Genomic DNA, 14604 nt, shown 5'->3' on the forward strand with positions numbered 1-14604 from the left:
CGGGCGTAACCCTGCCGCAGCTCCTTCACTTTACTCCTGACATGATCTGGAGTGCGGGCAGGGTGACCCCGGGTGACCAGGCCCTCGGCCAGCTGAGCGAACGCATCCGCGTTCCACCTCTTGCTCCCCATTACCTGGAGCACATCCTCCTCACTCCAGAGCCCCAGCAGGTCCCGAAGCTCGGCCTCCGTCCAGGAGGGGCCCCGCTGCCGCTTCCCCACCTGGCTGCTTGGCTGGGAGCCCTGGCTCCCCTTGGGGAGGGACCCCTGGGGGTGCTTGGGGGCTGGGGGGTGGCCATTGCGTCGGGTGTGGGTGTCTGTGGCTGCGGAGGAGCGTGCAGGCTAGCCGCGTGGCAATGCTGCTGCCTGCATGCTCTCTCAGCTTCCTGCACAGGAAGGGAGGGGGCGGGGAGCTTTAAGGGGCCGCTGCACATGGCCACCATCGAGCTCAGGGGCTGGGCAGATTATCTCTCAACCCGTCAGCTGATGGCCGCCACGGAGGACCCCGCTATTTCGATGTTGCGGGACGCACAACGACTACACGTTACCTACTTCGACGTTGAACGTCGAAGTAGGGCGCTATTCCCATCCCCTCATGGGGTTAGCCACTTCGACATCTCACCGCCTAACGTCGATGTTAACTTCGAAATTGCGCCCAACACGTGTAGCCGTGACGGGTGCTATTTCGAAGTTGGCGCCGCTACTTCGAAGTAGGCGGCACATGTAGACGCGGCCTTAGGCTGCAGGTACATTGCATTCCCCTTTTGGAAGGGGAATGCAAATGTGGCCAATCGAAAATGGAAATGAGGTGCTGATTTACCTATTGTATACTTCATTTGCATAATGCCATCCATTTGCTGTTTTGGGGGGAAAAAAACAAGCACTGTAGATGGGGCTCATTCGAAAACAAGCCTTGTTTTTGAAAGAACCCTTGTTCCTGAAAAATATGAGGAAGAAGGGCTGGGTTTACACTGGGCCCCAACTTAGAAGGGGGCATGTTAACCAGGGCAATGGGAGATTACTCATGCAGTGCTGCAGTGAATATGCAGCACTTCATTAGGCTAATTCTCCCCTGCAGCAGCTTCGAAGCATCAAACATCAAAGTGCTAGCATACGGCATGCCTTTACTCCTCAAAATTTTGGGCTTGATGCCATTCATATCCAATCAGATTTATGTCTTTAAAATAGGAGGAGTAAAGTCACTTAGAAGTGCCTGCAGCTACATGCATGCTGGCACTTCAAAGCCTGACGCTTCAAAGTTGTCAAGAGGGAGAATTAGCCTAATGAAATGCTGCAAATTCACTGCAGCACTTCATTAATAATCTCCCATCGCCTTGGTTAACATGCCCCCTTCGAAGTTGGGGGCAAGTGTAGAAAAGCCCAAGGGTTCTTTTGAAAGTGGGGTTTCCTTTCTAATGAGCCCCATCTACACTGCTTGTTTTTTTTTCCAAACACAACACTTCCAGAACAGCAAGTGGTGGACATTATGCAAATGAGGCATACAGTATGTTAATCAGTGCCTCATTTGCATTTCCAATTGCCCGCATTTGCATTCCCCTTCTGAAAGGAGAATGTAGTGTAGCCACAACCTTAATGTGCCTGTCATTCAAAAGAATTGCTGCATCGCATCATGGGCAAATTAATTCAATTTGGAGATTTTGATCAAGCCATGAAGCTCAGAGCCCCAGGACTAGGATTAAATAAACTTGTTTGTTTTGTTTGCCAACAGGCTAAGGTCTGGTATACACTACAACGTTAGGTCAACTTTGCATTGACTTAACTACCCATGTGTCTACGCTCAAATTTGTCTCCTACTAATTTAAGTGCCTGATTATGATACAGCAACAGTATACTGTGCAGATATTTTAAAGACATGAATATGATTGGATATGAATAGCATTATGGGATGGAGAAAACTGAATAAGAGAAAAATGACCCCTTGCCACCATTGTATGAATTATTTCCGCCAATATTCATTCATTCGCTGTCAACATCCCCCAAAAGACAGCGTGCTGGACAATGGTGAGTTGAACTGAATCTGCATTTTCTTGGTAGAAGAATAATTTAGTCATGGATTTCCCAAACTCACGTCCTCATAGCATCTGGAAACTTCTAGTTTGTGGTCTTTAGCACTAGCATTCTTTTACATGTCCGTAAAAACTTTCTGATACAAGATCTGTTCTTTGTAGGTTTCTATACTGAATTCATCATCACAGTATAAGGGTGCTTTAAAACTAAGATTGGATTCTGGTACATGCGGTCTTGTCTCAACCAAACAGGCTGTACATATCTTGCAATTCTTGAGGCTTCCATTTGCTTTTCTGGCCAAGAGCAAAATCAGGGCTTGAAAAACTCAGCTACTTTGAGGACTAAGTCTATAAGTAATGGGCAAAATGTTCCCCAGTTAGAGAATTAAATTGAGACCCTGCTGTCTGAAGTGGGGGGAAAAGGGGAAACCCAGATGAGAAACCAAACTCTCCTCCCACATCAGCATACTAAAGCTATGTCTACACTGCAGTTGAAAGTATGCTTTTTAAGTGGAATCAGCTGAACACACATTAGCTAGCATGCATGAGCTAGCATGATAAAAATAGCAGCATGGACATTGGCAGCAGCTCAGACTAGACAGCTAGGGTGCGTCTACACTAGCCAGCTACTTCGAAGTAGCCAGCACAAAGTCAAAATAGCACCCGTCGCGTCTACATGTGCCGGGTGCTATTTCGACGTTGAAATCGACATTAGGCGGCGAGACATCGAAGTCACTATTCCCATCCAAGGATGGGAATGGCACCCTACTTCGACATTGAACGTCGAAATAGGGTGTGTGTAGATGATCTGCGTCCTGCTACTTCGAAATAGCGGGGTCCTCCATGGCGGCCATCAGCTGAGGGGTTGAGATGCTCTGTCCAGCTCCTGCGGGGCTGTATGGTCCCCTCGCGCAGCAAACTTTAAGGCACCACAGACCCGGATTTCCTGTGGCAGGAAGCTGAGCGTGCAGGCAGCAGCACATGCACGCGCTAGCCCTGCACGCTTCTCAAAGGCCCCGATCCCCACTGCCTTCACCCATGGCCTCAAGCCAAACCCCCGAGCGCCCCCAGGACTCCCCTCCTGAGGGGACCCAGGCACCCCCAGCAGCCAAGCAGGGGGCCAAAAGGACGTGGGGCCCCTCCTGGTTGGAGACTGAGCTCTGAGACCTGCTGGGGCTCTGGGGTGAAGAGGAGGTGCTCCATGTGATGGGGAGCAAGTGGAGGAATGCAGAAGGGTTCGCCCGACTGGCCAAGGGCCTGGCTGCCCGGGGTCACCCTGCCCACACTCCGGATCACATCCGGAGTAAGGTGAAGGAGTTGCGGCAGGGGTACTCCCGGGCCTGGGACTCGGCCAGACGGTCTGGGGCTGCCCCCGCCACTTGCCCCTATTACAGGGAGCTCAGGGTCATCCTGGGCCCCTGGGACACCTCCTGCCCCCTGGCCACCCTTGACACCACGGCTGACAAGCTCCAACAGGCATCGGAGCCGGAGTCCACCCAGAGGCCAGCCCCGCACGCTGGGGCCCACCCGAGGAGCCTCACCTCCAGGACAGCGGAGGAGGGGTCCAGCAGTGAGGAGGGGGGCTCCTCATCGACCTCCCCTCCTGGAGCACCAGCTGGGCATTCGCCCACCGGGCTTCCCCTGACCGTGGCAATGGACGGTCAGGTACGTACCCCACAGAGCACACACCCATGGGCCACAGGGCGGGGGCACCAGCCACGACCGGGAGCCTCACACACCCCCAGCAGACCCCAACCCACGAATGCCCAGCCACAGTACAGTCCCAGCATGGTGGCACGGCCATCAGCGCCCATCAGCACCCGTACCCATGGACAGAACTCAGCCTTGACCCCGGGGGCGGGGGGACAATGCCATGGTGACAGCCAAGAGGGACATCAAACCCACCGACGGGGACGGAGACCCAGCACCCAAGAGAGGGCAGGGAGAACTGGCCATGGGCCAGGGCACTGTACTAACAGCCTTCCCCTCCCTCTCTCCAGCTGCAGCATCTGACGCCCCAGGCAGCCAGGCACCCTCTGTTGTTCCCAACAGCCTGCCGGAGGTCAGCCACCGCCAGCGCCCAGAGACACCCCCAAGGACAACAAGACAGTCCCGCCACTGCTGGACTCTGGGGATGGCCCCGGTGGACCCTCAGCTTCTGGCAGCTCTCTGGCGGCAGATGGAGGTGGCAGAGGAAACACTCCGTTTTGAGCAGGAGTCCACCCGGCGGTGGGCAGCATGGGAGGACTTTATGGGGGTTTTCAGGGACATAGCCGAGTCGATCCGGGAGGCTGTTGCCCAGCTCCCGCCCCCCGCTACCCCCTGGGCCGCCCTCCCCGCTGCTCCACCCACCTCGCCGCCTGCTGCCCCGCCTCCTGCTCCACCCGCCTCGCCGCCTGCTGCCCTGCCTGCCACCTCACCCGCCTCGCCGCCAGCTGCCCCGCCTGCCGCCTCACCACCGGCAAGCTCCACAGAGCCCACTGGGGCTGAAGACTGGCCAGTGGACGCATCCCGGCCATACTTGCCGGTCCTCCCAGCCCCCAGCCAGCCACGCCGGGGACCGCAAACAAAGGGAGGTGGGGTTGTGAGCCGTACCTGCTGGGGCTCGCGCCCCTCTACCCCCACCCTGGATTGATGGGGGCCCACCGGACAGCTCGGCTGCTGGCCCATGTATATAGTTGTCCCCCTTTTTGTATATTAGTTGCAGTTTCTTTGGTGAACCAAACAAGTTATCCGGTTTAAAAAAAAAAGTTTTATTTTCCAAAAAGCTGGAGGCGTGTGCTTGTTGGGGGGGTGGTGTGCAGGTGTTGGGGGCGGTGTGTGGGCAGTGCGGGCTGTGTATGTTGGGGGTCTTCTGGGAAAGGCCAGGGAGGTGCTCAAGGGTCTCCCCAATTGAAATGAGCCCACAGGGCTTCACGGACCCATACCCCCTCATGGCAGGCCTGGTGGCTGGGTGTGGCAGCTGGCTGGGGGAAGCCCGCACCAGCGTCAACCACCCATCCCTGGACAAAAGCCTCCCCCTTGCTCTCAATGATGTTGTGGAGCATGCAGCATGCTCCCACAACCTGGGGTATGCTTTGGAGGCTGACGTCCAGTCGGGCAAGGAGGCACTGCCAATGGCCCTTCAGATGGCCAAATGTTCTCTCCACCACCTGGCGGGCGTGGTTCAGGCAGGCATTGAACCGCTCCTGGCTAGCGTTGTGGTGGTCGGTGTACGGGTGCATGAGCCAGGGCTGGAGGGGGTAGGCTGCGTCCGCCATGAGGCAGAGGGGCACGGTGGTGTCCCCCAGAGGGATCTCCCTCTGGGGGGATGTAGGTCCCCACCTCCAGCTGGCGGCACAGGCCCGAGTTCCTAAAAACACGGGCATCGTGTACAGCCAGGCCAGCCCACGTACACGTCCTGGGAGCGGCCCCGACTGTCCACCGTGGCCTGCAGGACCACGGAGTGGTAGCCCCTGCAGTTGGTGTATCTTCCTCTGCTGCGGTCTGCGGCGCGGATGGGGATGTGGGTCCCATCCAAGGCCCCGAAGCAGTTTGGGAACCCCATGGAGGCGAATCTCGCTACGGCTGCGTCCAGGTCCCCAAGTCGGACGACCATCTGGAGCAACATGGCGTTAAGCACACGGACCACCTGTTGGGAGGGCACACAGGTGCCCATGAGGCCATGCAGGGTGCCCCAGGGTCCTTCCCCCAGGCCCACCTCCCAGGCACCTCCCCAGGTACCCCACTTGCCCAGCCCATCCCTCCCCGGTACCCCTCCCTTTCCAGCCCCACACCTGGCCCCTCCCTCCCTCAGCCCCCCCCCAGCCCCCCGCCCCCCCCCCCCGTGGGTGCGGGCCTGGGGCTCCTTACCTCCATGACGACGGCCCCGACTGCAGCCTTTCCCACTCCAAACTGGTGTCCCACGGAGTGATAGCTGTCTGGAGTGGCCAGCTTCCAGAAGGCTATTGCGACCCTCCTCTCAACAGGGAGGGCGTGCCGCATCCAGGTGTCATGGTGCCTCAGCGCTGGGGTGAGCCACTGGCAGAGCTCGAGAAAGGTCTGCCGGCGCATGCGGAAGTTCAGGAGCCACATATCGTCGTCCCGCTCCCGCATGATGAGCTGCTCCCACCACTCGGAGCTGGTGGGGTAGCTCCAGAGGCAGGGGAGCAGCCGGTGAGGGAGGAAGAGGGGAGCCTGGTGGTCAGGGGCGTCCCTGTCTGCCTCCGGGGTGGGCTTCTCTGGCAGGAGCCACTGGTCGGCCTCCTGGGCAGCACCTAGCAGGGAGCTTGACCCCGGATGACTACCTGGAGGGCCTCCGCTTCCTGCTGCTGCTGCTGCAGCTGCTGGGTGTCCATATCTGCTGTGACTTGGTCTGCGAGAGAGTGGCTACTGCTCTGCAGACCTCGTGCTGGGCAGGCCAGGTGTGTCTGGGAGGGGCCCTTTAAAGGAGCGGCTTGCTGTTGCCCCAGAAGGGCTAGTGTGCTCTGTGACCCGGCCCGCGGTCTCTCCTGGACCCTTATTTCGAAAGAGGGTGCTTGTGTGTGTGGACGCTCCGCATTTCCTTCCAGGGCGGCTCCTTTCGACGTTCCCTGTCGCTGCTTCGACATTGAACATGGACGTTGCCAGCCCTGGGGGATGTGTAGACGATAATCGTCGAAGTAGCCTATTTCTATGTTCTTACTTCGAAATAGGCTACTTCGACATACTGTGCTAGTGTAGACGTAGCCCTAAAGTCAGAACCAGCAGGTTGGGCAGACTTGGACTTGGGCAGCCAGCTGAAGCTGCCATCTGTGTCACTATGTTCACACTAATGTTTCTAGTGTGCTTTCTTGAGCAGAGCTTGCATGAGTAACTGGTCTGGGAGGCATATCGCTACACTGTAGGCATAAAATTATAGGATGTGAAGGGACCGTAATAGTTATCTAATTTAATGCCCTGCCACGATGCACTATTTGTTGTGTTTATCCAATCCAAGACAGATGGCTATCCAGCCTCTCTTTGAAAACCTCCATGGGGCTACATCTACATTAGAAATATCTGTCTACAGAAGTTACTGATGGAAGAGATGTTTTGACAAAACTTGTCGATAGATCATGTATATACATAAAAGTGGATCAATCTTTCAAGAAAAAGGCCTCCCCAAGCACCTACATGGCTATTTTGTCAACAGTTTCTGTTGACAAAACACATTTTATGCATAGATGCTCACAAGTTTTGTCAACAAAACCGTCTAGTGTAGATGTAGCCCCAGTGAAAGTTTCCTCAGCCTCTCTTGGCAGGCTGCTCCATTGTCCAACTGTTTCCAGCATATGGAAGTTTTCCCTGCCCTTTCATCTAAATTTGCTATGCTGCAATTTGAACCCCTTGCCTCTTGTCATACTCCTTGTGGCAAGAGACGGCAGTGTTTTTTCATCTTTTTCTATGGTAATCTTTAAAATATTTGAAAATGGCTATCTTGCCTCACCTTACTTTCGTCTTTTCCAAACGTAATATTCCCTATTCCTTCACCCTTTGCTCACATGGCTTGCATTCTGTCCCTTTCATAGCAGATATTTAGGAGATGGGGGTTGGGACAATAGGTCATGATCCTCTCAAATGCTGTGGCTGTGAGGGGCTGGTCAGCAGCTAGCAAGGATGACTAGTCAGGGGGTGTGGTTTGCTGCCTGGAGCAGTGGCCCTGCCTCCCCACTTTCTGCACTTACCAGCAGCAGTACAAGTGGAGGAATGTGGCTGCAGCTCACTGTGCTCCTCCAGTTACATGGGAAGATGTTCATACCCACTCCAGCCACATTAGTCCTTCAGGACACATTGCTTGGGGGAGGAGGAAGAGGCAGGACAATGGCAGAGCAGGGGACGGGAGGGGCAAGAGTGAGGCAGCAGTGGGGAAGGGGGCAGAGCAGGGGTGAGAAAGTGGGTCACATAGCCAGTGGCTCTCCCACCCACATTCTTCAGTCACTTCTGGTATCTTTGACTATCTTTGTCACTCACTCTGGATCCTTTTCAATTTCTCTACACCTTTTCTACATGTGAGTGACTAAAACTGGACACAGAACTCCTGCTGAGGTCTAACAAGCACTGAATACAGCAGTACTATCACGTTCTGTAACTTCCATGGAACCCAACTTGCATTTCTTTTTTCTGGAACAGCATTGCCCTCTAAGGGAATTGTATATAAACAGACATACTGCATCAGAGCAATGGTCCTTTTAGCGCAGTATCCTGTTTTCCAACAGTGACCAGTGCTAGATGTTTTAGGGAGTAAACAGAAGGGGGCTCTTATCAAGTGATCAACCTTACTGATCCACTTCCAGCTTGTAGAAGTTCGGGGACACCCAGAGCATGGGTTTGCAGACCTGAACATCTTAACTAATAACCACTGATGGGTCTATTTTCTATGAATTTATCTAATTCTTCTTGGAATCTATTTATACTCTTGGCATTCACATTATCTCCTAGCACTTTGTTTTGCAGTCTGACTACGCAAATGTGAAGGTAGTTGCATTTGATGAAGTGGATGTTTGCCCACAAAAGCTTATGCTCCAATAAACCTGTTAGTCTATAAGGTGCCAACAGACTTCTTGTTTTTGTGGATACAGACTAACATGGCTACCCCTCTGATATTAGATCTTTCATGAATGTGAAGAACTGATTTAGGTCCCATCATTATATTTGTATAGCTGAAATTGATTTCCAATGGATTGGATACATGGACTATAAAATGGATAGAAAGCTGGATTGATGGTTGGGCCCAAAGAATAGTGGTCAGTGGCTCAATATACGGATGGCAGTCAGTTTCAAGTGGAGCATCCCACTGCTCGGTTCTGGGGACAGTGTTGTTCAACATCTTTATTAATGACCTGGATGAGAGACTGGATTGCACCCTCAGCAAGTTTGCGGATGACGCTAAGCTATTGGGACAGGTAGACATGCTAGAGGGTAGATATAGGATCCAGAGTGACCTGGATAAATTGGAGGATTGGGCCAAAAGAAATCTGATATGGTTCAACAAGAACTGTAGAGTCCTGCACCTGGGATGGAAGAATCCCAAGCATTGTTATAGGCTGGGGACCGACTGGGTAGGTAGCACTACAGCAGAAAAGGACCAAGGGATTATAGTGGATAACAGGCTGGGTATGAGCAAATAGTGTGCCCTGGTAGCTAAGAAGGCCAATGGCATATCGGGGTGCATCAGGAGGAGCATTTTGAGGAGATCTAGAGAGGTTGTTGTTGTTCCCCTCTATTCTGCACTGGTAAGGCCAAATCTGGAGTATTACATCCAGGTTTGGACACCCCAGTACAGAAAGGATGTGGATGTGCTGGAGCAGGTTCAGCAGAGGGCAATAAAAATGATTAAGGGGCTGGAACACATGACCTATGAGGAGAGGCTGAGGGATCTGGGCTTATTTAGTTTACAGAAGAGAAGACTGAGGGGTGATTTAATAGCAGCCTTCAACTTCCTGAAGGGGAGCTCTAAAAGGGATGGAGAGAAACTGTTCTCAATGGTGACAGATGGTAGAATAAGGGGTAATGGTCTGAAGTTACTGAAAGAGAACAGTAGGCTGGATATCAGGAAAAACTACTTCACCAGGAGGGTGGTGAAGCACTGGAATGTATTGCCTAGGGAAACGGTGGAATCTCCATCCCTAGAGGTTTTTAAGTCCCGGCTTGTCATCGTCACGGCTGGGATGAGTTAATTGAGGTTGATCCTGCTTGGGGAAGGGGGCTGGACTCAATGACCTCTTGAGGTCTCTTCCAGCTCTGTGATTCTATGAATGTGAATTTTATCAATATTAAATTTCATGTGACATTTTCTTGTTCTCCCATCCAGTTTTGTGTGAGCCCTGTGTAACCCATCACAGACTGCTGGGGACCTAGTTGGGTTGAATATTTTAATATTATCTGCAATATTTTCCCATTCATTATTTATGTGTTTTCCAGATCACTTATGACTATGATAAACTAGACCCACTACAAAACCTCATGGAACTCTGCCATTTACCTCTCCACTGTGAAAACAGAACATTGATTCCTACCCTTTGCTTCCTATCTTTTATCCAGTTACAGTTGAGGAGTCTTGTCAAAGACTTTCTGAAAATTCAAGTACAATATATCCTATGGAGCACTCTTGTCCACATATTTCTGCTCACAAAAGCCACATTGATTCTTCATCACCACGCTCTGTCCACCCTAAGTGTTTGATTGACTCTCTCTCTCTCTCTCTCTCTCTCTCTCTATATATATATATATATATATAAAGTTTCAACCAATATCTTGAAGGTAGATTTACTGTCTTGTAATGGCCAGGTTCACATCAACTGTCTTTTTAAAAAAAACAAACTGCTTTACATTAGCCATCCACCACCCATCTGGTAAACAGGCTGATTTAAGCACTAGTTTACAAACCAGTTAGTAGTAATGCAATTTCATATTTGAGATCCTTTAGAACTCTTGGGTGAATCATCTGGTCCAAGTGACTTATTACTGTTAAATTTATCAGTTTGTTCCAAAGATGTCTCTGACACCTCAGTCTGGGACAGATTTTTCACCTAAACAGATTTCCACCCCGAGCCATTCTTCCTCAGATCCTCTGAGTGAAGATGGATGAAAAGGATTAATTTAGCTTCTCCATAACAGCCTTGTCTTCCTTGAAAGCTCCATCCAGATGCAACGCGTGGGTGATGCACAAGAGAGTCACATACACCCCTGAGCATCCAACAGCCCCTGCATTCACTATCAGCATTGTACTGCTCTGGGGATGGAACAGGACTACCTCCACACTCACCAGAAGCAGTGCAGCACTTACTGAAAGAAGAGGTGGGTGGGGGCAGAGCAGGGGGAGGAGTGGAGCATGGGTGCAGGGCCAGAGAGGAGGAGGTTGGGTAGCGTTAGATAGGGGATGGTGCAGAGGCACATGGCCAGTTCCTCCCCCAGAACCACCCTCATCAGTTGCCACTGGCTCCAACTCAATCATCCCATGCGCCCCATTGATTGTTTGTCATGCTTCCTGCTTTTGATGCACTTAAACAACACAAAAAATTGCTGTTAGTGTGTGGCTTTCGCTATCTGCTCTTCAAATATTTTGGCCCACTTAATTATAATTATTACACATATTATAAATATTATAATTGTATATTATAATTATAATTATTATACTTACAATTATAATTATAATTGACTTGGTAGAATTTATGCTAGCTTCTATTTTCCTCTGCCAGATTTGACTTCCAATTTTTAAAATATGTTTTTGCTCTAACCCACTCTCTTACTTGGTTTAGTCATGGTTGGAAATTTACTTTCTAGGACCCGTGATTTTAAATTGCCCATTATGCTTTAAGAGAAAGTCAGTGATTGGTCACAGCCAGTTATTACTGCCATTGGGACAAGAAGCTATCAATCTTGTCTGTTTGCACTCCTCACTGACATGTTAATTAAGAAAGACATGAAGACTTGTGTATGTGCTAAAGTGCTTTGTTGAGTTGTGGCCTGAGAGAGTGTTGAGATGTATAAAGAATATAAGGAACAGTTTAATTGGTAGGATGGATATCATTTGCCTCGTCTAGTGCCTAATACTTTCACTTACTACATAAATTATCCACACAAGTGTCCTCTTTTGAGCATTGACTGCATGATGGTCCATTTTTATAAGGTTTTCTTGGGTAATTGCCACTACAAAGGCAGAAGAAACTTCTGTTAGATCAATATCACTGTGAATAAGTTTATTAAGCTCATTTGTTTAGCATGGTAAACACATTAAGATAACAGCATATTTTAACAGAAAAATGCTTACTGTCTCATAATTGTTGTTCTTCAAAATGTTCATGCCCATTCCAAGTAAGTGTCTGTGAGTGTACATGCACATTGGCTGGAGGATTTTCCCCCTAGCAGCTAGCTGTAGGGTCATCCAGGGTTGCTCTAGGGTGGTGCCAATATGGTTCCGAATATAAAACCCTGCCAACCACACCTACTTTAGTTCCCTCTTGACAGCTGCTCCAACAGTGGGGAAGGAGTGTGGATGTTGGAATGGACAAGAACAAGACATCTTGAAGAACAACAACTATGAGAAGATAAGGTAACTTTCTGTCGTCTTTGAGTTTGCTCATGTGCATTCCAAGTAGGTGAGGCCCAAGCCTAGCTTAGGAGGCAGAGTTGGAGCCCTGGACTAACTAGAATACTGCTCTGCCAAATGCTACTTCATCCCTAGATTGATGGGCCATAAATGCATGATCTGATGACCAAGTTGACGCTCTTCAGATTTCTTCAACAAGGATCTGGGTCAGGCAAGTAGCTGAGGAGGACTGTGCTCTGATGGAGTGTTCTGAGAGTGGCTGAGGAGGCATGCCCAGTAGGGTACAGCATTCCCTGATACAAGAGACTATCCATGAAGAAATATGCTGAGCTGAAATGGGTTGGCTTCTCATTCTGTCCACTACTGCTGCGAATAATTGGGTCAACTTCCTGAATGGTTTGGTTCTTTCAGCGTGAAACACCAGAGCCCTTCTGCAATTGAGACTGGAGACTCTGCTCTTGTGAGTTGGCATGCAGTATGAGTTTAAAAAAAAAAACTAGAAGGAAAATGTTGTGGTTTGTAAGGAAGGTGAAAGCCACCTTGAGTAAGAAAGCAGGGTAGGTTCAGAGCTGCACTTTGTCCATATAAAACAGTGTATGGTGGCTCTGAGGTCAGGGCCTTCAGCTCAAGACTCTTCTAGCAAAGCTTACTGCAACTAAAAAATCCACCTTGATGGAAAGGTATAGTAGCATGTGGCTAATGCCTTGAATGGGTGACCCATAAGCTTGAAAATGACTAAATTCAGGTTCCAGAGGGGAAGAGGGAGATGGGAGTCTTAACATGTGAGTAAAGTCTCTCTAGACTCTTTAAAACACTGGTGGCTATTGGGTCAGTAAACACAGAGGAACTCTGAACACTGGATGATAAGTCGAAATAGTGGTTAAATGCACTCTGGGGAGCTTGAGACGCCTTGTTGCTTAGGGTGCAAGAGGTAACCAAGGATCAAAGGGATGGGTGTCTGCATGAAGGTAAGCCATGCAGGGCTGACCATATACAGAACCTTTTCCATTTTGCCACATATCAAGTTCTTGTAGATGGCTTCCATCTTTCTAGAAGGACCTGCCTCGCCTCCACTGGGCAAGACAGTTCCACAGGGTTTAGCCATGGAGTTTCCATATTGTGAGGCAGAGAGACTGGAGGATGGGGTGCAGGAGACAGCCATGGCCCTGTGAAAGCAGGTTTGGGAGCAAGGGGAAGTGGTGGCTCCACAGATATATTTAGCAGGGATGTGAACCAGTGTTGACAAGTCCACATTGTGGCTCTAAGTATTATTCAGGCCTTGTCCTCTTTGATTTTTAATTGGACTCTGTGAATCAGGAAAATGGGTGAGAATGCATGCAGCATAAGATTCCCCCAACCGAGGAGAAAAATGTCCCTACAAGACACCAGAGTCCCACCTTCAGAAGATTGACTGAGGAATATCTGAAAGGAGAGCCCACTCATGAGATCGTAAGGATTGGCTGAATGTGTTTCGTAAGTCATTCTGCATGCCCAGGAGATTCTCTGCCTGAATGTGTATAGACTGGTCTATAAAGAAATTCTATAACCTGAGCGCTTCCAAGCACAGGCAGTAGGAGCGTGCATCTTCCACTTGTTTATATAGTACATTGTATTGTCTATTAGGATAAGAACAAAGCTGCTCAACAGATGGAATCTGAAGTTTTGGCATGCCAAATGGACCTCTCTGAGTTCCATGATGTTTATATCTAGAGCATGGTCCTCCAGGGATCATAGACCCTGAGTCCTTAGAGCCCCTAAATGAGCTCCCCAGGCCATATCCAAGGTGTCCATCACCCCGAGTGAGAGCCATGGAGCTGTAAATGGCATCCCCAAACAATGGGAGCCTCTGGAAGCTCCTGTAAGGTGCTGAAAGCTCTTAGATGGAACCTGACTCTGTGCCGACAGTGCTAGCATGCTTCAGAATAACAAGGAGGCACTTGGTGCTGAGTCAGTTGGCATGCAATCTGGTTGAGGTCTAAGTGCCATTTCCAGTAACAGGACCTTCAGACTCTGCCCCGTCTTTTAACATGCATGGCTTGAAGGTTTTACAAATGGGGTAGCAATTTTTGGTGTCTTTCTCCCAAACACTTTATGTATGAAGAGTAAGGGTCACTTTTAGGCATATGTTTGCTGTAGAATCCACATGTTTTAAAGCTGGGAGACACAAGCATGCCCTGCTGCCAAACCACCTGGGAGGGAGAAACCTCCCACTGGCTTTCTTTAACAGAATTATAAGATTCTTTTAAATTAAAAATTAACTAATCACAACAACTACTAAAAGCTCTAATAAGGAGAATAAGTAGGCTGACCGTACAACTAGCTGCTAGAGGAAAAAAATCTTCCAGATAACATGCCCCTGTATGCAAAGACACCTACTTGGAATGCAGCTGAACACACACTCAAAGAAGAGCTGGTACAACCTCATGGAAAACATACATTTTTGAAACGATTCTTTGTGTTCACTGTTCTCCTTCCTCTATTAAAGACAACTGCGTTAAAATGCTACCTTTTTTTCCAAACAGAAAAAAAA

General features: G+C 49.9%; 2 protein-coding genes across 2 annotated transcripts in view; both read right to left on the reverse strand.

Annotated features, from left to right (window-relative positions):
• The window catches only part of LOC142022615 (glioma pathogenesis-related protein 1-like), a 60620-nt gene that overhangs the window by 32317 nt on the left and 13699 nt on the right, over positions 1-14604 (reverse strand). The window lies entirely within an intron of this gene.
• Positions 1-14604, reverse strand: part of LOC142022623 (glioma pathogenesis-related protein 1-like) — a 35876-nt gene that overhangs the window by 8362 nt on the left and 12910 nt on the right. Inside the window, exon 4 of the mRNA XM_075012672.1 lies at positions 11589-11674. Coding sequence (XP_074868773.1) covers positions 11589-11674 — 86 coding nt within the window. The remainder of the gene's footprint in view (positions 1-11588; positions 11675-14604) is intronic.

Source organism: Carettochelys insculpta, chromosome 1, assembly GCF_033958435.1.
Source record: "Carettochelys insculpta isolate YL-2023 chromosome 1, ASM3395843v1, whole genome shotgun sequence".
Classification (NCBI taxonomy): domain Eukaryota; kingdom Metazoa; phylum Chordata; order Testudines; family Carettochelyidae; genus Carettochelys; species Carettochelys insculpta.